The sequence below is a fragment of the Microcaecilia unicolor genome, chromosome 12, assembly GCF_901765095.1.
Source record: "Microcaecilia unicolor chromosome 12, aMicUni1.1, whole genome shotgun sequence".
NCBI lineage: Eukaryota > Metazoa > Chordata > Amphibia > Gymnophiona > Siphonopidae > Microcaecilia > Microcaecilia unicolor.
The window spans coordinates 82,155,996-82,181,158 of NC_044042.1; the positions used below are offsets into that span (position 1 = coordinate 82,155,996).

Genomic DNA, 25,163 nt, shown 5'->3' on the forward strand with positions numbered 1-25,163 from the left:
TGTTTGCTTCATGAGAGGTTTGTTACCAGCAAAACCTCTAACTGTGTCATGGGATCTCAGCTGATGAAAGCTATTTTCATGCCACTAGATTCCTGTCATTTAAATGATTTGACCTAGAAAGTTTGTATTTTTTGGTGGTGATCACTTCAGCTCACAGAGTCAGCGAGCTTCAGGCCCTAGTGGCTGATCCACCTTACATAGCTTCACCACAATAGATAGTTCTACACACACACCCTAAGTTCCTAAGGTGAGTTCCATCTTAAATCAGTTAGTCATCCTACCAACATTTTTCCCAAAACCACATGCCCATCCTGGCGAGAGTGTACTACATACCTTAGATTGCAAGTGAGCCTTAACCTTCTTTCTGGAGCGGACTAAACTTCATAGACAAGGCACCAGGTTTCTTTGACCCAAACTGCATGGGGGTTACCATCAGCAAGCACACAATTTCCAGTTGAGTGCAGATTTGCATCGCCTTTACTTATGCCCAGGCTGGGCTGACTCTAGAGGGTCATGTCAAGGCTCATAATGTCAGAGGCCATGGCTACGTCCGTATCCCATTTGAGATCAGCCTCTAGAGGAGATTTGCAAAGCTGCAGCATGGTCATCTGTCCACACAGTCGTATCCATTACTGCCTTGAGTAGGATACCTGACATGACTGCCAGTTCAGGCAAGCAATCCTGCAAAATGTATTTGGTGTCTAGAATCCAACTCCACCCCCCCCCCCCCCCCCCCCCCCCATGCCCTGGTTTGTTCTGTTCCAGGCTGCACCTCCACACCTACTATGTCTATAGTTTCAGATTGATTGATTAAATTACAGGCCTCAATGTTTCCAGTCCATGTTGTCCTATCGTTGTTTGCGGTGATCTTGATAGCTAGGGATTCCCATCTGTGACAGTACTACTGCCTGCTTTGTCCTTGGAGAAAACAAATTTACTCATCTGTAGCAGATGGTTCCCCAAGGACAGCAAGCCAAGTATTCTCACACACCCTCCCACCTCCTCTTGGAGTTGTATTTTAGCTTATAAAATGACTGAGGAACCCACGCACGCGCATCAGGTGGGAAGACACCAGCGCATGAGCGGTGGGATGCTGCTAGAAAATTCTAAGTATTATTGTTAGTGTCCACGCTGGGCTCTTTCAGATGATGTCACCCATCTGTGAAAATACTTGCCTACTGTTCCCAGAGAACACCTGCTACAGTTAAGCTACAGGTGAGTGTGCTTTACTGACATATTTTGTGACTCGTAGTTTGAACTTTCAACAAATCCTTGTCTCCACAGTTGTAGCATGCTCCATTTACTGTATTTTCAGGAGAGATACCTCTGGCTAGTAGCATGGTTTTCTATGAACTCACTTCTCCAAAAGGAAGGTAATATTGTCTGTGAGTATTACATTTCAGATCTGGCTTAGGTCTGTTTGTGTCCTTCACTTACAGTTTAGCTGGATAGCTTTAACAGGAAGAGTCAAAGTAACAAGCAGTTCATATATCAAGTGTTGACATTATGGGTTTGAAATGGGCATTAAGTGATATTTCCAACATTTTTTCTTGGTGCAATAGAAGACTACCTGGGTGCTTAGAAAATGTTTAAACATTAATAATAATGTAACATGTCCTAGGTTAACACTATCAAATACATTTTCCTTTGGTCCTATAGTTTTGATCTCTGGCAGCCTCAGGTCAGCATAAAAGGCTACCATTTTGAAATTAGACTGTATGGAAGGATATTAAGTAAATTGTAAATATTAAAATGAATGGTTCTGTGCATTTTAATAAAGAATCTTCTTACTAAAGCAATAGGCCTGTTGGCCTCAGAAAGGTAGTTTTTCTTTAGCAGTCATCTACATGCTTTAAGAATCGGGTATTTTTGAGGCACAGGCCTATACCTTCAGGGGCCTTGACCACACTTACACTAATAATGGATATGGTTGTGTTCCTTGAGTCACTCTTATGAAAATGCAGCTTCAGTCTGAAATCCAGACTGATACTCAGTGCACTGTCCTTGGAAGAGACAGTTTTTTTAGGTCCTCCAATTCTAAGCAGTTTTTTTTTTTGTCTAAATCATGGTATAGCTAACTTTGATATCTACAAACATGTAATGACCTCACTGTAATAGGGGGCATCAGTTCTGGGTATGCAGTTGTTGTTGGTTTAATTTGCCAAAATATATTTTGTCCTAGAAATATTCATCTCCATGTTAGAAAAACCAGGACAGTGGGCTTTATTAGGTGCCCTCTGATCTTTAACTTCCTTTCATTGATCTGCTTTTGAAGTGAATGGATGGAGGACTGCTTTCATACCTGTTGGGGCTAAACCTGCTGTAATTTCCAAAATCACAGCTGTAAATTGTCAGTATCAGTTGTTGCATACAACTCAGTCCCCCCCCCCCCACCCTTTTTTTTGTGTACATGGTGGGGACTCCTTACCTGCTCATAATGCCTTCACAATGCCGTTTTTATTTAACCCACTTAAAGCTGCTATACATGCAAGGCTTTTCATTTGCAGTTTTTACTTTGTTTTGTCTTCAGGAATCAGTATTTATTGCAATAAAAATGCAAGGAAATCAGTGCAAAATAACTCTCTTTCTGAATAGATGTCAAGAGTTTAGCTAGCTAGAGTAAACTAGGAGGTAAAGAGAGCCAAAAAGCAGAGGTGGCCAAAATCGGAGGTGTAACCACAGGTCCAAATTACAAGGTCTTTATTGGTAACTGACCCAATAAAGCTGTGTTTCAGCACAATGCCTGCCTTGAGGGTCATTGCTCTTGTATAAAGTAACAATCTGTGCCACACTTATGGTATATAAATATCAGGTAATGGTAACTGACCCCAATACAGCTGTGTTTCTGCACAATGCCTGCCTCAGGGGTTGTTGTCCTTGTGTGCAGTAAGTATCTGTGCCACACTTATGGTGCATAAATATCACGTAATACATGAAAAATATCTTGGTACAGAAGCATTGGAAGAAGATCATCACCATCTGCTTGTGGTGCCAGCTGCCAGCATAAAAATCGACTAAAGCGACATCTGCCTAGTTTAAAGTTTCATCTGTATTTCACTTCTTTCCTGGATTGAATACAGTAGCAAACCACAGTTGAGGTCTAATAAGGGGGTTAATAATGAGGCTGCACTGAGATATTTTTCACTTATTTATGTACCACTAGTAAAAAAAAAGGCCCGTTTCTGACACAAATGAAACGGGCGCTAGCAAGGTTTTCCTCGGAGTGTGTACGTTTTGAGAGAGTGTGTGTGTGAGAGTGACTGTGTGAGAGAGAGAGAGAGAATGTGCGAGTGTGTGACAGAGAGAGAGTGAGACTGGGTGCGAGTGTGTCTGTGAGAGAGAGAGTATATGTGATTCTCCTCTCTCCCCTGCCCCCCCCCCTCCAGCCACCCCCTCCAGCCACCCAGCGATTCTCCTGTCTCCCCCGCCCCCCCCTCCAGCCAACCAGTGATTCTCTTCCCCCCCTCCAGCCAACCAGTGATTCTCCTCTCTCTTCCCCCCCTCCAGCCATCTAGCGATTCTCCTCTGTCCCCTGCCCCCCAGCCTTTTTTGTAATAGTTCATATCATTTTCCCATACACGTCATTTCTCTGCTTAATAGTTCACAATCATATCGTTTCCTTCCCTATATTTTATATTCTATCTCACATTTTATTAGTCCTAGTTTATGTTCTGCAAACGGTAATCATTCATCATTTTCTGCACTATCCCAAGTCTCCCGTCGATGTCACTGATGTCATGTATTCACCCCGCCCCCTCTTTTGCTGCCCTTTTTTTCATTTAAATATCCTGACAGATCTAGTTTCCTCATTGCTGACACAGCAATATTTTGTGGACACAATTCTCCTTTCAGGTATTCTTATATATTTCTTGCCTTGCTTTCACAGTGCCACGGTGTTCACACTGCGCCCCGTCTTTTTCCGTTTCTTCATTCACATGCTGTATTTCTTAGATGTTCCTCTCGCACATCACTTTGTTCTCCGCATTCACATCCACACCCGACTTCAGCTTTTATTTGTCCATGTTTCTCTCCTACACCGTTCTTCCACTTCACCACTTTGCCTGTACTGCTCGTTTACATTTTAATGTCTCCATTTGCACTGCTCACTTGCCACTTTTGTTTCTCTGCCTTTAAATTCGCACTTCCTCTATGGCATATAATTTCATGGCTCCTGACAGTTTCACTTCACTGCACTCTCCTTTTTGCTCTCCGCTGCCGTGCAGAGCTCAGCATGCACGCCCACTGAATGGTAGAGCCAATCGCTGCTGTGTTGATGTCAATTCAGGAGTTGGATACAGCCTTAGAGAGAGCACGTATGCTTCAAGGCTTCACTTTCTCAACTTCAGAACGTTGGAGGTGCGTTTTATTATATAGGATGAGTGCTGCATAGATAGTTACTGCATACATAGGCAATAACCCCTGACTCTGGCATTGGCTGAAACACAGCTGTGTTGGATCAGTTACCAATAAATACCTTGTAATTGGACCTGTTGGTTACATCTCTGGTTTTGGCCACCTGCACTTTTTGACTTTCTTCGTATATCTTGCAGAGATTTATTTTATTTTATTTATTTTTTTTTTTTGCTGCTGTAAACTAGGAGGTGCCACTCACCCTCTCCTAGGGGGTGAGGAAAAGCAGCAGCCAGTAAAGAACTGGGATGTGTGGGTGATAAGTAGAGATAACTGAATAGATCAGAGCACTAACAGATTGTGCAGGAGCAAAGTTAGAAAAATTAGGGTAAAAAATACAGTAAAAATGTAATTTATGTAAAACCTGAAATGGTTTCAGTAAAAAGGTTAGTTTTAAAATGAAAATGAGGGTCTTTGTACATGTCAAGAAACCTGCTGCCTATGCTGCTATTTTATTAGAACTAGTGTTTAAGTTCTGCTATTCTGGTGATAGACTACAGAGGTGGTCATTGAAACTGCCTCACTTGTTTAGTGTACTGATGGGAACATATTGATATTTAAACATCTTGCGTTTCCCCATATTCATGTGTAGTGACCCCATGATCTGTTTGGAGGAACTGGGATTCTGTCTCCGGCATATCCCTAGGCCATCCTGTTTGAGTATCTGCTGCAAAGGGCCTGCTTGCGCCCACCCTTCTGATTTCTACCTAACAAATGGTGTTTCTTTTTTACAGCGTTTTGATCCTGGACTTGTTGTGGTGATGGTAAACTTAGCAGTGTAATTTGATTATTTTCAGACTGAATTATTATTCCTCTTGTCATCAGTGCACCAGTGTTAGGCTTTTACTCTCTGTTGTAACCTTCATCCTTCTGCTTGGTCTCTTATTTTTATCAATTTCCTTTCTTTATTTTATGCACACCTGTCTTCCTTGTTCATTGAAGGGTATTGCTAAGAAAGGCTCTTTCTGTTTTGGTGTTAGAACTGCAAAAATAAAAACACAATTAAGAAAACAAGCAAGCAAACAAAAAACTACCCTCTAGAAACAGTTACGACATGAAAATTCAGTAAACTCCCAACTTGATATATAGATTTCTTTTTCTTCCACCCTACTTGACAACACTTGCTACTGCAATTTATTTACCAAAATAATTTTGACTACCTAAGAAAAGCAAAAGTACTGAAAGAATATTTATAGACAAGGGTTTACCATTTCAAAGGCCATGAGTTTAAAGAACATCAGGATTTCTTTATTTTAAAAAAACCTTCATATTTTGGAAACCTTCCATTGGATCTTGAGCCTTTTTTATTTAAACCTTTAAACTGGTAAATCCCTGGTCCAAGACGTTATAAAAGTGATACTTGCTAATGTACTCATTTTTGTAACCTGATCTTCAATTTTTAGTCCTTTTGCTTAAAAATTGCCATCACTGCTTTATTATACCATTGGGCTTTACATAACGTCAGTTGTAGCAATTTCCAAAATTAAACTGCTGTTTGGACCCAGCATCTCTGTTAGAGGAAAAATTGTAGGCCAGACGGAGGATCTTTTTCTTAAAAGTGATGTGCACTGTTTATTTTCACTAAATACGCAAGTATTGTGGTTTGAATTCCTTCATTTTCTGTTCTAGTGGAGCTGGGAAAATAGGTCCAATTTTTAAACAAAGCAACCAGGGTTTAAAATCATGTAACAAGCATCCACTTGAAATCCTGTTTCCACTAAGTTACCAAGATAGAAAGAAGGGAGTTAATACAGCCCAAGGTATAATATGTAAATGTTATAACACAAGTGCAACAGAATACACATTGATTTATTATCAGTAGCAAAAGGAAGTAAACCTCTTTTTTTTCTAACACAAGGTGTGTCGCAGATAAGGTAAGTTGTCTCTGGCCTGGGCTTACATCACAATGCATAGCATAAGTTGTGATGTAAAAGAAACCGAGACAAATGGCCCCTCCCTGCCCCCACTGATTAGAAATGGAGCTGTGGTAGTAAGATGCTTGTCTGCCCCGTTTTGCTTTGTTTGGCTGGTTATGAGTGGATTAAAGATATGTTAAAAGGATGACAAATCTCCAGCATAGTTTGATTAGTTTAAAGTCAATTTTTCTTTGCAAATAGTCCTTTTCACAGCTTACTGATTTTGTTACAGGTGATATCAGAAAAGCTCTATAAGCAAGTATATTGATACTAAGCAGCAAAGTCTTCAGACTGAATTAAAAAAAAATTCTGGCTTATCACTCTTTGCAGCAACCATATTTTATTATCTTACAGAATGAAAGATGTGCTTTGAAATGGGGAAATAGGCTGTAAGATGTAACCTTTCTGGTTCCTTTGCTCCTCATCCTCCAGAGTTGGATTTAACTTTACCAACAAGAGGCTCAAGGTGTTTATCAAATTCTTCTTTGCTCTGATGGGTTAAGATTTCAAGACTATAAACCATTAGCAGCAGTTAAATGGAAAAAAATATATTTTATACAGAATTTCACAAAATTCGGCAAAACCTAGATAAAAACCTGAATGAGATTGGACATTTACCATCCAGCATTTCAACTTTTTGTGAGGCTGACATTTGTCATGTTTTGTTATAAGCCAGAGTAGTTTTTCTTGACCTGGTCAATCATGAAGTTGGCTACTTCCCCAGTTAACACCAGAGTACTCCTCTGAGCAACGAGTAGCGTAGGGATGTAAGCTGTGAGAATGGCTTTTGTTTGGTTCACTGTAGCTTTCTGGTCTCTGCACTCCAAAAAAATTTCTAACCACCCAAACCCAATGTGTAACCTGAACTGATATATGTTGATCCTCCCTTACCTTGCATCTGGATGTTCCCTTTACAGGGAGAACTGATCCCATTCCAATTGTTGTCAAGTATGATGTCATGGGTATGGGCCGCATGGAGATGGAGGTAAGCCTAGAAGATGGTGAGTTTAGTCTGAAATGATTGAGCTCCTTTTAGATTTAGTAGTCGCAGTATTAGATTTGAATGGTTTTTTTAATGCTCCAATTTCAAATTAAGCCACACTCAATGGGGCATAAGTTGCCAGAATTTGTAGAACTTAACGTGTGTTTTCTGCAGCACCACGTTCGATGGAACATTCCAGCTCTGCATGGGGTCCAAGAGACCCAATAAATGACGCCTCAGCCATTTGAAAGTAGTGATTGGAAGAAGGGCCCCAATACACTTAGACTCATTTTCAAAGCACATAGATTTACAAAGTTACATACGTTCTGTGTAACTTTGTAAAGTCTATGTGCTTTGAAAATGAACGTCTTAATATTTTGTTTAAAAAAAGAAAAAAAAGTACCATCTGTATAGGTATGACAGCTTATTCTCAATAACAAAGAAGTGAGACAAGGAAATGAGGATATCCAAGCATGATGTGTAGGACCTTTAATGTAGTCACAAAATTAACACATCAAGGACACGACATGGCTTTCCGGAGCTATTATGCTTCAGCACTGTGAAGTGTCTGTGTCCGTACGGTACATTAAAGGCACTTGAGGACCACGTTTCATCAACACATGCTACAGGTTTGTTGACCCGAAGCAGGCTCACACGCCAAAACACGGCCTTGTCGGGTCCTTGATTTTGTTAATTTTGTGACTATATTAAAGGTCCTGCACACTGAGCTTTAAATATCCTTGTTTTCTTTGCCTCACTTCTTTGCAGTTGTCTACATGTCCATGAGGTTTGGACTTTCTTGTTGCTTTTGTTTTCCTAGTAGTTTATTCTCAGTATAAAGTCAATCCTTTTATTTCTGTGGGATTGTTGCTTGGTCAATGTTATCAAACGTCCACGGATTCTGGAATGAAATCACCAGTTGGTTTCATACATATCATCATTTGGTCATGATGAAGTCTGCAAATAAAGCATGGGGGGGGGGGGTTGTGGGGGAGGAGGGGGGGGAAAGCCTGTTTCCTGAAACAAAACGCACATACATTAAGTATTTTTCAAGGAGATTGTCATTGTATAGTTTTCTGAACATTTTAATTGTTTTACTCAGCTGGATTATGCAGAAGATGCAACGGAGCGGAGGCGTGTCCTGGAAGTGGAGAAGGAAGATACGGAAGAGTTGAGGCAGAAGTACAAGGTATGCGTTACCTGACCACCTGTTTTTGAAGGACATCTGATTGTAGTTGAAATCTGACGTTGGTGCCAAATACATAATGGAAGATATTAGAACACAATTTCTGATCATATAGTTAATGGATATGTGGGAAGAGCCAGTGTAGATTTAGCAAAGTTAGAATTTTTGATATGGATGAGCCGTTCAGTATAGCATGTGTGGATTTTCCAAAAGTGTTTGAAAAGTCCTTAATTCGTTCATTGAGGCATCTTTCTTAAGAGGTGATATGATATATATAGTGGATTGGTGATGTAGTAGAAAATAAGGGTAAACTACTGTTCTCTGCAATACATATGAGTTTTATTAGGAACTCCTAAGCACACGTTACAAACAATGACAAAACAATTCCCATACAGGTTTCATGAGCTAATCCTGTCTCATTGTTAGTAAGATTCTGTGCCAATAAATAAGTCATAGCCTTTGCTTACAAATTCCACTAGTTACCTTATCCGACTAGCAAAATATAAGACAGCCAGTCACATGTTTTGTGCAGCAAGATGACATCAGGCACTAGTGCAAAGACTTTCTGTGCTTCTGGATGAGCTCAGCTCCATGACAGGCTCCACCTGGACAGGTCCTTAAGTCTACTATTTGTCAAGGGGGGTCATTCCATGCCAAAGTGGTCTAAAATTAAAAAAAGTTCCCACCATCATGTTCTCCAATTTTGTTCAAATTTTATCTGTTGCGCGAGTCAGGTGTTAACGAAGTTTCCCAAAATTTGAGGTCTCTAACTGCAATAGTTGCAGATCTAGACCCCCTTTTCTGAAAGGTTGTCAGTTCATGAGCGCACGACATTTACCAAATGCCATTTTTGGGGTCTAATAAAATCCAAACACATTTATAAGACTGGCTAAAAAATTAAAATCCTGTACAGTTTTTGATGCTAATTCTGATGAAATACATTTTAACATTATGGATGCAAAATCCAGTCAAACAAGTTGACTCAAAGTGTGCATCAAAATTGGTCGCGACTCATCGGAACATATTTGGACCAATATTCAGACCGCAACACTTCCATGCAAACAAAGATACGGACTTGAAATTTTGAACAAGCATTATGCTTGTGCTGGACATAATACTGCCAGATTTGCAACTAACCAGCATCTATTACCGCCCTGCAGGATCTCTTCAAAGTTGGCACTGTCAGCGCAAATGGTAAAATGTGCCAAAGTTCAAAGCCAATTATTAAAAAAGAGTCTGCCTGAATCAGCTTGTGAACAGTATCATCTGAAAGAGAAAATTGTGCTCTACAACACTGATATGTTTTTGTTTTGCAATGCCACCATTAAGTAGCCATTTACTCAGGTCAAAGTATGTTATATTTAGTACGCTTGATGCGCTAATTTTTCTTCATTTCTAGGAAATTGAGTCTTAATAGTTGCTTAAAAGTATTGATATAATTATTCATTCGTATTTTATCATTGATTGTCCAATCGTTTATTGTGCGCTATCAGTTTGGTGTTGCCATCGCAGGTGAATATTCCAGCTTAATAAAATCTTTTAAAAAGTGTGTTTATCATCTGTTGTACCATTTAATTATAGATGTCAGAAGATAACAAAAATGCTGCTTTAGTCAGTGTGACCGTTTTGGTTATGGTGAGAGATCCGGACCCGAGCAGGGTACTGAAAAGCGAATTTAATTCCTCTTGTAAACAGTTGGGAGCAGTAGGGTGCCAAAAGCTTCCTTTGTTCCATTACCTGCACCGAAAAGTCCTGAAAAAGTAAGACTGGTGCCTCATTGGGTCATGGGATAGGAGGAAATGTCCTATTGTGGTTTAAAAAACTGGTTGAAGGATAGGAAACAGAGAGTGGGGGTTAAATGGGCAGTATTCACAATGGAGAAGGGTAGTTAGTGGGGTTCCTCAGGGGTCTGTGCTAGGACCACTGCTTTTTAATATATTTATAATGATTTAGAGATGGGAGTAACTAGCGAGGTAATTACATTTGCTGATGACACAAAGTTATTCAAAGTCGTTAACTCGCGACAGGATTGTGAAAAATTTACAGAAGGACTTTACGAGACTGGGAGACTGGGCGGCTAAATGGCAGATGATGTTTAATGTGAGCAAGTGCAAGGTGATGCATGTGGGGAAAAAGAACCCGAATTATAGCTATGTCATGCAAGGTTCCACGTTAGGAGTTATGGACCAAGAAAGGGATCTGGGTGTCGTCGTCAATAATACACTGTAACCTTCTACTCAGTGTGCTGCTGTTGGGTATTATTAGGAAAGGTATGGAAAACAGGTGTGAGGATGTTATAATGCCGTTGTTTCGTTCCATGGTGCGACCGCACCTTGAGTATTGTGTTCAATTCTGGTCGCCGCATCTCAAGAAAGATATTGTAGAATTGGAAAAGGTGCAGCGAAGGGCGACTAAAATGATAGCGGGGATGGGACGACTTCCCTATGAAGAAAGACTAAGGAGGCTAGGGCTTTTCAGCTTGGAGAAGAGACGGCTGAGGGGAGACATGATAGAGGTATATAAAATGAGTGGAGTGGAACAGTGGATGTCAAGCGTCTGTTTACGCTTTCCAAAAATACTAGGACTAGGGGGCATGCGATGAAACTACAGTGTAGTAAATTTAAAACAAATTGGAGAAAATGTTTCTTCACCCAATGCATAATTAAACTCTGGAATTCATTGTCGGAGAACGTGGTGTTGGCGGTTAGCTTGGCAGAGTTTAAAAGTGGTTAGACGGTTTCCTAAAGGACAAGTCCATAAACCACTACTAAATGGACTTGGGAAAAATCCACAATTCCGGGAATAACATGTATAGAATGTTTATACGTTTGGGAAGCTTGCCAGGTGCTCTTGGCCTGGTTTGGCCGCTGTCGTGGACAGGATGCTGACTCGATGGACCCTTGGTTTTTTCCCAGTGTGGCATTACTTATGTACTTAGAGAACAGTTTTTACCCTTTTGAGTAGTAATAGAAATGGGTTGCTCCTTGAAATTAACAAATAGCAAATATAAAATAAAGTGTTTGTGGGGGGGTTCTTTTTACTTCATGCACCCTCTGGAGTTGGACACAGGTGGGTTTAAAATTGGCTTAGATAAGCTTCTGGAAGAAAAGTCCATAAACCATTATTAGCCAGGTAGACTTGAGAAAGCCACCACTTGTCCTTGGAAATTAGCAACAATAATGGCTTTACTCCTTAAAATCTTTTGGATGGTTCCTCATTCTCCAAGGACAAGCAGGCTTGCATATTCTCACAAGTGGGTAGACGCCGATCCGCGTCACCCGGTCCGTCATTTATGTCGAATTAAAAAGGTAGAGCTTTGTGAAGCGTGAGCCTCGCTCCACTGCACATGTGCGAATGCCTTCCCCTTAGTTCTTTTCTTTCCGTGTGAGGAACAGCTGCATTTTTTCATTCTCCTCACAAGCCCGGTTTAAGAGCATTTGAGTGCCTTTCGACTGTTTTCTTTGTTTTTTTTTTCTTTTGAAAATTTTAAACACACACCTTTCTTTTTTTAGCATGTTTTGCCTAAATTTAAGTTTCCTTTATTTTTTGACATCGTGGGGCACTTTTAGGCACTGACTCCTTTTTTTTGTACCTTTGCCCCCTTTTCAGGTATCAAGTCATTTGATTTGACCAGTGAGGTTTTCCCGTCCATGTCCATGAAGACTCCCAGTGTCTTCAAGCGCTGTGCCTGGTGCAGCCGGACTATCTTGAGGAAGGACTCCCATTCTTGGTGTCTGCAGTGTCTTTGGGCCCGACTATAGCCCTGCTAACTGTGTTCTGTCGTCGCATGAAGAAGAGGACCCAGGTATCCTGAGAGGCTCAACGTGCATCACCTTGCACTTGGTCACATTAAACGTCATCTGCCATTTAGCCTCCCAGTCTCGTAAGGTCCTTCTGTAATTTTTCACAATCCTGTCGCGAGTTAACGACTTTGAATAACTTTGTGTCATCAGCAAATTTAATTACCTCACTAGTTACTCCCATTTCTAAATCATTTATAAATATATTAAAAACAGCGGTCCTAGCACAGACCCCTGAGGAACCCCACTAACTACCCTTCTCCATTGTGAATACTGCCCATTTAACCCCACTCTGTTTCCTATCCTTCAACCAGTTTTTAATCCACAATAGGACTTTTCCTCCTATCCCATGACCCTCCAATTTCTTCTGTAGCCTTTCATGAGGTACCGTGTCAAACGCCTTTTGAAAATCCAGATACACAATATCAACCGGCACCCCTTTGTCCACTTTTGTTTACTCCTTCAAAGAATTGAAGTAAATTGGTCAGGCAAGATTTCCCCACACAAAAGCCATGCTGACTTGGTCTCAGTAATCCATGTCCTCGGATGTGCTCTATAATTTTGTTTTTTAATAATAGCCTCTACCATTTTCCCCGGCACCGACGTCAGACTCACCGGTCTATAATTTCCTGGATCTCCCCTGGAACCTTTTTAAAAATGGGCGTTACATTGGCCACCCTCCAATCTTTCGGTACCACGCTCGATTTTAAGGATAAATTGCATATAACTAGCTGTAGCTCCGCAAGCTCATTTTTCAGTTCTATTAGTACTCTAGATTGAATACCATCCGGTCCAAGAGATTTGCTACCTTCAGTTTGCCGAACTGCCCCATTATGTCCTCCAGGTTTACGGTGAAGTCAGTAAGTTTCGCCGACTCGTCTGCTTGAAATATCATTCTGACACCGGTATCCCACCCAAATCTTCCTCGGTGAAGACTGAAGCAAAGAATTCATTCAATCTCTCCGCTATGTCTTGTCTTCCTTGATCGCCCCTTTTACCCCTCGGCCATCCAGCGGCCCAACCGATTCTTTTGCCGTCTTCCTGCTCAGGGTGTCCGACCTTGAATCTGCTGTCCAAGAGTCCCTAGCAGATGCCCCGTATCTTGGAGAAAATTTGTTTGGTGAGGAAGTTGCCAATCTGATTAAAAAGCATACAGATACTATAAGACTCTAACCAGTCCACAAACGTCTGCTACTATTGCTACTTGCTATTTGCAGGAGGATATCGATTCTCCAGTTACTATATGTCTAAGTGTCATTACACTCCTACTCCACCTCAAAGGACTACGTCCCAACACTCACGTCCAAGGCAGCAGCGGGGTAAAAATCCCAAACATCCTTTGTCTAAGCAGCAGCCTAATTTTTTGACTCCTCATTAGAGAGCATTGCCACCATACAGTTGTCTGCGCCATACGATCTATCTGTTGGAGGGAGGCTTATTCCCTTCCAACAGAGGTGGACTCTCATAACTTCCAATCGTTGAGTGCCACATACCAGCTACACTCTGTGTGGCAAAAAAGACCTCCAAACCATCTCGTTTCTCTTTGAGAAGAGCTAGGGTTGCCAGCTAGCTCCTGATTCACCCAACAGGGTTGATCCAGTTCTGGGCTTACCTCAATGCATGCAGGGACTTGTAGCCTGGATTTTCTTAGGGAATCCAATGAGGAAATCAGAGTTTCAAGTCCCTGCATGCAATGGGGTAAAGGCAGGACTGACTCAACCCTTGTGGGCAATTCTGGATCTAATTGGCAACCCTAAGAAGAGCTGTCGGCCCTCCTCTGGCAAAGTGGAATAAAATCAGTTCCTCTGCCACACAAGGGTTGAGGGTTCTATTCCAGATATTTTCTCATACCAAAAAAGACATTGGGGGGGGGGGGGGGGGGGTGGAGTACGGCAAATTCTCGATCTGTGACATTTAAACAAGTTTATACTCAGAAATTTTGTATAGTATCCCTGAGTTCACAACTTCCCATGATACAGCTAAACAATTGACTTTGCTGTCTAGATCTCAAGGAGGCATACATGCAGATACCTATTCTCCATACACACAGAAAGTTCTTCCACTTTCACTGTGGAACTCTGTACTATCAATACAAAGCCTTACCATTTAGCTTGACCTTGGCTCCTTGAGCCTTCACAAAGTGTCTGATAGTAGGAGCTGCAACACTTCACAAGTGGGGCATACACATCTTCCCCTACCTGGATGACTGGTTAATCAAGGCAGCTTCCAAAAGTCGATAAGCATCTCCATTCAGTCTGCCATAAGGCTCCTAGAACTCCTTGAATTTGTGGGGTCAGTTACTCCAAATCTCATCTTCAACCGGTTCAGACTTTAGAGTTCATAGGGGCTCTCCTCAGTACTACTAAAGGATGAGCCTTACTTCCTCAACTGAGGGTAAACAGTATACTACATCTCGCCACTCAGGTGTGGTCCCAAACCACAGGAATACCATTGGCTCATATTTAAATCACTCCACAACTATGCCATTCTCTACAGTGGTGGATGGTGTCCCAGAATCTCACCCAGGGTCTTCTGTTCCAGGCCCTTCCACATCACAAGATCTTCACGATAGATGCCTCCATGACAGGTTGGAGAGCACATCTAGATGGTCTCCACACACAGGGTTCTTGGTTCCTACGAGAGAAATGATGACATATCATTCTTCTGAATTGTGAGCTGTTTGGAATGCTGTCTAAAACCTTCCAGGACCATATCTTTGGTCAGGTAATGCTTGTTCACATGGGCAACCAGGTATTGATGTATTACCTGAGCAAACAAGGAGGAACAGGTTTTTACCACCTCTGTCATCAAGCAGTCCAGATATGGACGGGCAGCTTCTCAAAACATCTCTATAAGGACCTATTGACTTAGCCAGCAATACTGTGGCAGCAAAGTCTTTCAACCTCACAAATGCTGTCTCAGCACCTCTGTAGTTCGTCAATTATTCTAGCAATGGCGGACCCCAGTGATGGACTTGTTCTCTTCTTCTCAGAACAACATTCCCTGCTTTTGTTCCCGAGTATATGCTCCCAACCATACAGGCCCAGATGCCTTCGTGCTGTACTGGGGAACAGACCTTCTATATGCTTTCCCCCCTACTGATAAGGAAAACCCTTCTCAAACGATGATTCTAATAGCACCCTACTGGCCATGTCAAATCTGATTCCCTCTTCTCCTGGAGTTATCAAACAGGGAACCATTGAAGTTAGATCCTTTTACAACCCTAATAACAGATCCTTGCTGTCTAGCCCTGATGGCTTGGTTCCTTACTACATAAATTTACGTTCCTTAAACCTTCCTGATGCAGACTCTAGGATACTCCTAGCATCTAGGAAATGTACACAGAAATGTTACTGTTTAAAGTGGAAAAGGTTTTCTCTCAGCCAGGGCATGCGATCCTACTATTTGCTCTCTGCCTACCCTTATGGAGTATCTCCTGCACCTTTTGGATTCTGGCCTCAAAACTAACTCAGAGTACATTTTGAATGCCATCAGTGCTTTTCATTCCAAAGTTGATAATTAGCCCGTTTCAGTTTATCCCTTAATAAAGTGGCATGGGATCTCAGTGACATCCTAACCTCTCTCATGAAACTCCATTTGAACCACTTTGTTCCTTTTCTCTAAAGTTTCTCATATATAAGGTAGCATTTTTTAAAAGCTGTCAGAAGAGCTTCAAGCCCTTGTGGCAGACCCACCTTACATCAGGTTCTATCATGACAGGGTTGTACTCCAACCCACTCCAAATTCCTTTCTAAAATGGTATCAGAGTTCCATCTCAAATCAGTCCATTGTACTACCTGTCTTCTTCCCTAAGCCACATTATAATCCTGGAGAAGCAGCACTGCATGCTTTAGACTTCAAACATACTATCTAGAATGTGCAAAGCCTCATAGGAAGTCCTCCCAGCTTTTATGTCCTTTGACCCTAAGAGATTGTATGTTTGGTGATGGGAATTCCCAATCTCGGCTGGCTGACTGTCCAGCTTATTTTCGAAAAGAAAGACGCCCATATTTCGACCCAAATCGGGAGATGGGCGTCTTTCTCTCATGGGCACCCAAATCGGTATAATCGAAAGCCGATTTTGGGCACCTCCAACTGCACTCTGTCGCGGGAACGAACAAAGTTGACGGGGGCATGTCAGAGGCGAGGTGAAGGCGGAACTGGGGCGTGTTTATCGGCCGAGGAGAGATGGGCGCGCTCGGCCGATAATGGAAAAAAAAGGGCGCCAGAAGCAAGACTTTGGGTCACTTTTTTGGACCCCTTTTTTTTCACGAACAAGTCCCCAAAAAGTGCCCCAACTGCCCAGATGACCACCGGAGGGAATTGGGGATGACCTCCCCTGACTCCCCCAGTGGTCACTAACTCCCTCCCACGAAAAAAAAAAAGAACTTTAAACTTTTTTTTCCAGCCTGTATGCCAGCCTCAAATGTCATACCCAGCTCCATCACAGCAGGTATGCAGGTCCCTGGAGCAGTTGTTAGTGGGTGCAGTGCACTTCAGGCAGGTGGACCCAGCCCATCCCCCCTACCTGTTACATTGTGCTACTAAATGGGAGCGCTCCAAACCGCCCCCAAAACCCACTGTACCCACATGTAGGTGCCCCCCCTTCAGCCATAAGTGCTATGGTAATGATGTAGAGTTTGTGGGCAGTGGGTTTTGGGGGGGATTTGGGCTGCTCAGCACCCAAGGGAAGGGAGCTATGCACCTGGGAGGTATTTTAAATTTTTTTAACTTTTTACAAGTGCCCCCTAGGGTGCCCAGTTGGTGGCCTGGCATGTGAGGGGCACCAGTGCACTACGAATCCTGGCCCCTCCCACGACCAAATGCCTTGGATTTGTTAGTTTTTGAGCTGGGCGCCTTCGGTTTCCATTATCGCTGAAAACCAATACCGCCAAGCTCAAATCCGCCCAAATGCGATGCATTTGCCCGGCACAAACCGTATTATCGAAACAAAAGATGGACGCCCATCTTTTCCGAAAATATGGTCTGTCCCGCCCCTTCGCGTACCCGTCCTCCGAGATAGACACCCATGGAGATGGGCGTTCGATTATGCCCCTCTGTATCTCCTACACCAGGGCTTGATAAAGTTTCTTAGGGTGTAGGCACCAGACTTGGAACGACTGGAATTTTTATTCATTTTATACACACTTATAAATTGCACATTCATAATGTGTTATTTAACACAGTCAGTGATGGCATATGATTGTGTCAAACACAGTTCTTCAGGCTGGCCTAAGTGGGTATCACTCCTTTCTCTGTACAATACCTGTTATTGCACAAATAAACAATCCCAATCACGTATCGGGTGGCTCAGCTTCTCACCATCTGGGGCCCCAAACCTCTTACTCCCTCGACCCCACCTCCTAGCTCCGGCTCTGTAAGAATCAGAAGAGGGAAAGGGGAGCTGTACATCAGACCACATCCTCCTCCTCTGCCCTGGTGGGTACTAAGTAGAGATAGAAGGAAAGCAGAGTGGCTTCATGTCAGGCTGCAACCTCCTCTTATGCCACTCTGTGCAAAATGTAAAATTTGAACCATTTGTTGAGCTGGAAGGCACACACGCATGCTCGGTGGGGTCACTGCCTCAAAGATTTAAAGTGACAGTGCACTTGGCAGTGTCCGCACTGGGCTCTGTGGATGTCATTACCCATATTTATTTATTTTACATTTGTACCCCACATTTTCCCACCTATTTGTAGGCTCAATGTGGCTTACATAGTACCGGAGAGGCCTTTGCAGGCTCCGGTGTGAACAAATACAGGGTGGTGATGTAGTAAGATCAAGTTCATGTGGCACAGCCACATTAGGGAATCGGAGAACGGAAGAGTTGTGTTATGTCCTTTAGTTTGGTTGTGTTGCAGAGATTAGGCGGTTAAGTTGAATTGGTGGGGTATGCCTTTTTAAACAGGTTGGTTTTTAGTGATTTCCGGAAGTTTAGGTGGTCATGCGTCGTTTTCAAGGCTTTTGGTATGCCTGTTGCCCTTGGAGAAAACCTGCTTACAGGTAAGTATCTTACCTAAGCTGCCCTGACACGCCCCCTTGTGGTTTAAACATACTGCAGATAAACTGTATAGAAAAAGTCTTAAAAATGGATTTCAAAAATAACAATTTGGATGTTTTTGGCAAAAAGGAAAAAGTTGATCTGCCACTTTGTGCCGCTTTTTGGACGTTTTTCTGTTTCAAAAATGAGCCTCTTGGTCCCTCTTGCTAAATGGGTCTTAGCGGTTACATTTAAATTTGGTAATGAGCTATAATTAGATGGGACCTACATCTCCTTAGATTGGGTTTCTTCATTATAGCTTTGCCATTAATGTAATGGAGTGTTCAGGTTCTGAGTTCCTTGCATTGTAAAATTCCTGGACTAGGGTACTTGCTTGCAGTTTTTCACTTTACAGCTTAGAACAGCATTTTTCAATCGGTGTTGATGGGTCATTTAGGGCCAGCTTAATTTGTGCCAGAATGGAGTGTACCTTTTAAAAGTTTTCTTGTCTCTAGAGGTCGGCGGCAATGGTTCATACAGTCTGCTTGTGCCAACCCCACGTAACTTCCTTCTTCCACATTTTTTTTGTTACATTTGTACCCCGCGCTTTCCCACTCATGGCAGGCTCAATGCGGCTTACATGGGGCAATGGAGGGTTAAGTGACTTGCCCAGAGTCACAAGGAGCTGCCTGTGCCTGAAGTGGGAATCGAACTCAGTTCCTCAGTTCCCCAGGACCAAAGTCCACCACCCTAACCACTAGGCCACTCCTCCACTCCACTACTACTACTACTACTATTTAACATTTATAAAGCGCTACCAGGGTTACGCAGCGCTGTACAATTTAACACAGAGGACAGTCCCTGCTCGAAGGAGCTTACAATCTAAAGGACAAAAAAGTGCAGTCAATCAAATTGGGGCAGTCTAGATTTCCTGAATAGATGAATAATGGTTAGGTGCTGAAAGCAACATTGAAGAGGTGGGCTTTGAGCAAGGATTTGAAGATGGGCAGGGAGTGGGCTTGGCGTATGGGCTCAGGGAGTTTATTCTAAGCATAGGGTGAGGCGAGGCAGAAAGGGTGGAGCCTGGAGTTGGCAGTGGTGGAGAAGGGTACTGAGAGGAGGGATTTGTCCTGTGAGCGGAGGTTACGGGTAGGAGCGTAAGGGGAGATGAGGGTAGAGAGGTAATGAGGGGCTGCAGATTGAGTGCATTTGTAGGTTAATAAGAGAAGCTTGAATTGTATGCGGTACCTGATCGGAAGCCAGTGAAGTGACTTGAGGAGAGGGGTGATGTGAGCATATCGGTCTAGGCGGAAGATAAGACGCGCAGCAGAGTTCTGAATGGATTGAAGGGGGGATAGATGGTTAAGTGGGAAGCCAGTGAGGAGTAGGTTGCAGTAGTCAAGGCAAGAGGTAATGAGAGAGTGGATGAGAGTACGGGTGGTGTGCTCAGAGAGGAAAGGGCGAATTTTGCTGATGTTATAGAGAAAGAAGCGACAGGTCTTGGCTGTCTGCTGGATATGTGCAGAGAAGGAGAGGGAGGAGTCGAAGATGACTCCGAGGTTGCAGGCAGATGAGATGGGGAGGATGAGGGTTTTATCGACTGAAATAGAGAATGGAGGGAGAGGAGAAGTGGGTTTGGGTGGAAAGGCAATGAGTTCAATCTTGGCCATGTTCAATTTCAGATGGTATTCATCCTAGAGTACTGATAGAACTGAAAAATGAGCTTGCGGAGCTACTGCTAGTGATATGCAACTTATCCTTAAAATCGAGCGTGGTACCGGAAGATTGGAGGGTGGCCAATGTAACGCCCATTTTTTAAAAAGGCTCCAGGGGAGATCCGGGAAATTATAGACCGGTGAGTCTGACGTTGGTGCCCGGGGAAAATGGTAGAGGCTATTATCAAAAACAAAATTACAGAGCACATCCGAGGACATGGATTACTGAGACCAAGTCAGCATGGCTTTTGTGTGGGGAAATCTTGCCTGACCAATTTACTTCAATTCTTTGAAGGAGTGAACAAACATGTGGACAAAGGGGAGTCGGTTGATATTGTGTATCTGGATTTTCAAAAGGCGTTTGACAAGGTACCTCATGAAAGGCTACAGAGGAAATTGGAGGGTCATGGGATAGGAGGAAATGTCCTATTGTGGATTAAAAACTGGTTGAAGGATAGGAAACAGAGAGTGGGGTTAAATGGGCAGTATTCACAATGGAGAAGGGTAGTTAGTGGGGTTCCTCAGGGATCCGTGCTAGGACCGCTGCTTTTTAATATATTTATAAATGATTTAGAGATGGGAGTAACTAGCGAGGTAATTAAATTTGCTGATGACACAAAGTTATTCAAAGTCGTTAAAATCGCGACAGGATTGTGAAAAAATTACAAGAGGACCTTACGAGACTGGGAGACTGGGCGGCTAAATGGCAGATGATGTTTAATGTGAGCAAGTGCAAGGTGATGCATGTGGGAAAAAAGAACCCGAATTATAGCTACGTCATGCAAGGTTCCACGTTAGGAGTTATGGACCAAGAAAGGGATCTGGGTGTCGTCGTCGATAACACACTGAAACCTTCTGCTCAGTGTGCTGCTGCGGCTAAGAAAGTGAATAGAATGTTGGGTATTATCAGGAAAGGTATGGAAAACAGGTATGAGGATGTTATAATGCCGTTGTATCGCTCCATGGTGCGACCGCACCTTGAGTATTGTGTTCAATTCTGGTCGCCGCATCTCAAGAAAGATATAGTAGAATTGGAAAAGGTGCAGCGAAGGGCGACTAAAATGATAGCGGGGATGGGACGACTTCCCTATGAAGAAAGACTAAGGAGGCTAGGGCTATACAGCTTGGAGAAGAGACGGCTGAGGGGAGACATGATAGAGGTATATAAAATAATGAGTGGAGTGGAACAGGTGGATGTGAAGCGTCTGTTCACGCTTTCCAAAATACTAGGACTAGGGGGCATGCGATTGAAACTACAGTGTAGTAAATTTAAAACAAATCGGAGAAAATTTTTCTTCACCCAACGTGTAATTAAACTCTGGAATTCGTTGCCGGAGAACGTGGTGAAGGCGGTTAGCTTAGCAGAGTTTAAAAAGGGGTTGGACGGTTTCCTAAAGGACAAGTCCATAAACCGCTACTAAACGGACTTGGAAAACTCCAAAATTCCAGGAATAACATGTATAGAATGTTTGTACGTTTGGGAAGCTTGCCAGGTGCCCTTGGCCTGGATTGACCGCTGTCGTGGACAGGATGCTGGGCTCGATGGACCCTTGGTCTTTTCCCAGTATGGCATTACTTATGTACTTATGGCTGTTGGACATCCAGGCAGCAATGTTGGATAAGCAGGCCGATACTTTGGCCTGGGTTTCCGCAGTGATATCAGGTGTGGAGAGATAAAGCTGGGTGTCGTCAGCATAAAGATGATATTGAAAACCATGAGATGAGATCAGCGAGCCCAGGGAAGAGGTGTAGATTGAGAAACGAAGGGGTCCAAGGACAGATCCCTGAGGAACACCAACAGAGAGCGGGATGGGGGTAGAGGAAGATCCATGATAATATACTCTGAAGGTACGGTGGGAGAGATAAGAGGAGAACCAGGAGAGGACAGAGCCCTGGAATCCAAATGAGATAGTGCAGCAAGGAGTAGATTATGATTGACAGTGTCAAAAGTGGCGGATAGGTCGAGGAGGATGAGGATGGAGTAGTGACCTTTGGATTTTGCAAGGAACAGGTCATTACAGACTTTCTCCGAGGACAAGCAGGCTGCTTGTTCTCACTGATGGGTGATGTCCACGGCAGCCCCCTCCAACCGGAAACTTCACTAGCAAAGGCCTTTGCTAGTCCTCGCGCGCCGATGCGCACCGCGCATGCACGGCCGTCTTTCCGCCCGAACCGGCTCGTGTTCGTCAGTCTTCTTTTGTTCGCGCTCGGGACGGTCGTGTTTTGCCACCGTTTCGTGCCCCTCAAGTTGACCTCGTGCGTCTTCGCGATTTTCGCTAAAAAAAAAAAAAAAAAAAGAGACCTTTCCAGTCTTTACCCTTTTCCCGTGTTTCCAGCTTTTTCCCCGCGTAAGTTTCCTTTCGCTTTCTGGACCAGCCTTTTTGGCCTCGGTATGGGTTTTCTCTCCCTTATTTTTGGTGCCTTTCGTCATCATCGCGAATTTTGATTTCGCCGGCGTGATTTTTCCGCCCATGTCATCGAAGTCTTCCAGCGGCTTCAAGAAGTGCACCCAGTGCGCCCGGGTAATTTCGCTCACTGATAGGCACGCTTTGTGTCTTCAGTGTCTGGGGGCTGGGCACCGCCCGCAGGCCTGCTGTCTTTGTGCTCTTTTGAAAAAGAGGACTCAGGTAGCGAGATTGGCCCAGTGGAACGCGTTGTTCTCGGGCCCTTCGACGACAACAGCACGGGCATCGAGTGCATCAACGTTGACATCATCGAAGTCTTCAGCATCGACTGCATCGAGGCCTCTACCTCCTGCATCGTCGGTACCGAGGTATCGAAAGGCTGCGTCAACGTCGGTGGTACCGGGACCTCCGCTATTGCTGATGTCGTCGGACGGTGGTGCTTCGTCTGGAGTGCAGGTGAGGGCTGTCCATTCCCCTGCTGGTGGCGGTGAGCCTTCGGGTGGGTCTCCCCCTGCCCTGAGGGCTCCTGCGGTACAACCCCCCCCCCCCCCCCCCCAAGATCGTCCTTCTTCGGCCTCGGCCCCGAGGAAGCGACGGTTGGATTCTACATCCTCCTCGTCGGTACCGGGAAGCTCCGGTGACATGCTTCGCTTGAAAAAGTCAAGCATCGTCACCGGTCTCCTTCCCGTCTCGGTACCGAGAGCTCTGGGTCACCGAGGCAGTCGGCACCCAGGAGGCATTGGCACCGGGAGGACCGCTCACCCTCTGTTCAGGAGGTGTCGATGTGCTCTCCCTTGGACAGCCTGGAACCGCCTCCACGCCCGGAACAGACTCTGACATCGACGCCTGCATCGGCTTCACAGTCTTTCTCCACAGCCGCTCTGCACGAGAGTCTCCGGGCCGTTCTTCCAGAGATTCTGGGAGAGCTGTTGCGCCCTTCCCCTCCGGTACCGGCGGTGCTTGCGCCACCGGTACCGTCGAGTGAGGCACCGGCTGGCCCCATGCTCGAGGTGAGGTCTCCAGTATCGGTACCACTTGCGGTACCGGCTACGGCCGCCTCCCAGGCAGACTCCCCGACGACGTCGGCGGAGGGAGCTTCGCCGATGCTGGCGAGGGAGTCCACCTCTCGACGCTCCTACCGTGGCCGTGTTTCCATGGAGTCGAGTCGGGCACGGCTTCAGACTCAGGTTCATGAACTTGTGTCTACCGATGGTGAGGCCTTGTGGGAGGAGGAGGAGGACATCAGATATTTCTCTGACGAGGAGTCTGATGGCCTTCCTTCTGATCCCACTCCCTCCCCTGAAAGGCAGCTTTCTCCTCCCGAGAGTCTGTCTTTCGCGGCCTTTGTCCGGGAGATGTCTACGGCCATCCCCTTCCCGGTGGTTGTGGAGGATGATCCCAGGGCTGAAATGTTTGAGCTCTTGGACTATCCTTCTCCACCTAAGGAAGCGTCCACAGTACCCATGCATCATGTCCTAAAAAAGACATTGCTGGCGAACTGGACCAAGCCACTATCTAATCCCCACATTCCCAAGAAGATCGAATCCCAGTACCGGATCCATGGGGACCCAGAGCTGATGCGCACTCAGTTGCCTCACAACTCTGGTGTGGTGGATCTGGCCCTGAAGAAGGCTAAGAGTTCTAGAGAGCATGCCTCGGCGCCCACGGGCAAAGACTCCAGAACCTTAGACTCCTTTGGGAGGAAGGCCTATCATTCCTCTATGCTCGTGGCCAAGATTCAGTCCTGCCAGCTCTACACGAGCATCCACATGCGGAACAGTTGGCGGGCTGGTGGACAAGCTCCCTCCTGAGCAAGCCAAGCCGTTTCAGAGGTGGTCAGGCAGCAGAAGGCGTGCAGAAAATTCCTGACCAGAGGGGTATATGATACCTTTGATGTTGTGTCCAGGGCCGCTGCTCAAGGTATGGTGATGCGCAGACTCTCATGGCTGCGTGCCTCCGACCTGGAAAATAGGATCCAGCAGCGGATTGCGGACTCCCCTTGCCGAGCGAGGACAACATTTTGGAGAAAAAGTCGAACAGGTGGTAGAACAGCTCCACCGAGCGGGATAACGCTTTCGACAAATTCTCCTGCTGGCAGCCTTCAGCATCTACCTCCTCAGGTAGACGGTTTTATGGGGGAAGGAGGGTTGTTCCCTACTCTTCTGGTAAGCATAGGTACAATCCTCCCTCTCGCCAGCCTGCGGCCCAGGCTAAGCCCCAGCGCGCTCGCTCTCGTCAGCAGCGTGCGCCTCAGCAAGGCCCCACGGCTCCCCAGCAAAAGCAGGGGGCGAGCTTTTGACTGGCTCCAGCAGAGCATAGCCGACATCAAGGTATCCGTGCCGGGCGATCTACCGGTCGGGGGGAGGTTGAAAGTTTTTCACCAAAGGTGGCCTTTTATAACCTCCGACCGTTGGGTTCGTCAAATAGTCCGGCAAGGATACACCCTCAATTTGGCCTCGAAGCCTCCAAATTGCCCACCGGGAGCTCAGTCTTACAGCTTCCAGCACAAGCAGGTACTTGCAGAGAAACTCTCCGCCATTCTCAGCGCCAATGCGGTCGAGCCTGTGCCACCCAGGCAAGAAGGGCTCGGATTCTATTCCAGGTACTTCCTTGTGGAAAAGAAAACGGGGGATGCGTCCCATCCTAGACCTAAGGGCCCTGAACAAATATCTGGTCACGGAAAAGTTCAGGATGCTTTCCCTGGGCACCCTTCTTCCCATGATTCAGGAAAACGATTGGCTATGCTCTCTGGACTTGAAGGACGCCTAC

General features: G+C 44.7%; 1 protein-coding gene across 2 annotated transcripts in view; it reads left to right on the forward strand.

Annotated features, from left to right (window-relative positions):
- Nucleotides 1-25,163, forward strand: part of GPATCH8 (G-patch domain containing 8) — a 196,392-nt gene that overhangs the window by 104,992 nt on the left and 66,237 nt on the right. For both annotated transcript variants that reach the window (XM_030220366.1, XM_030220368.1), the window contains 2 exons: nt 7,244-7,311; nt 8,411-8,497. In XM_030220366.1, coding sequence (XP_030076226.1) covers nt 7,244-7,311; nt 8,411-8,497 — 155 coding nt within the window. The remainder of the gene's footprint in view (nt 1-7,243; nt 7,312-8,410; nt 8,498-25,163) is intronic.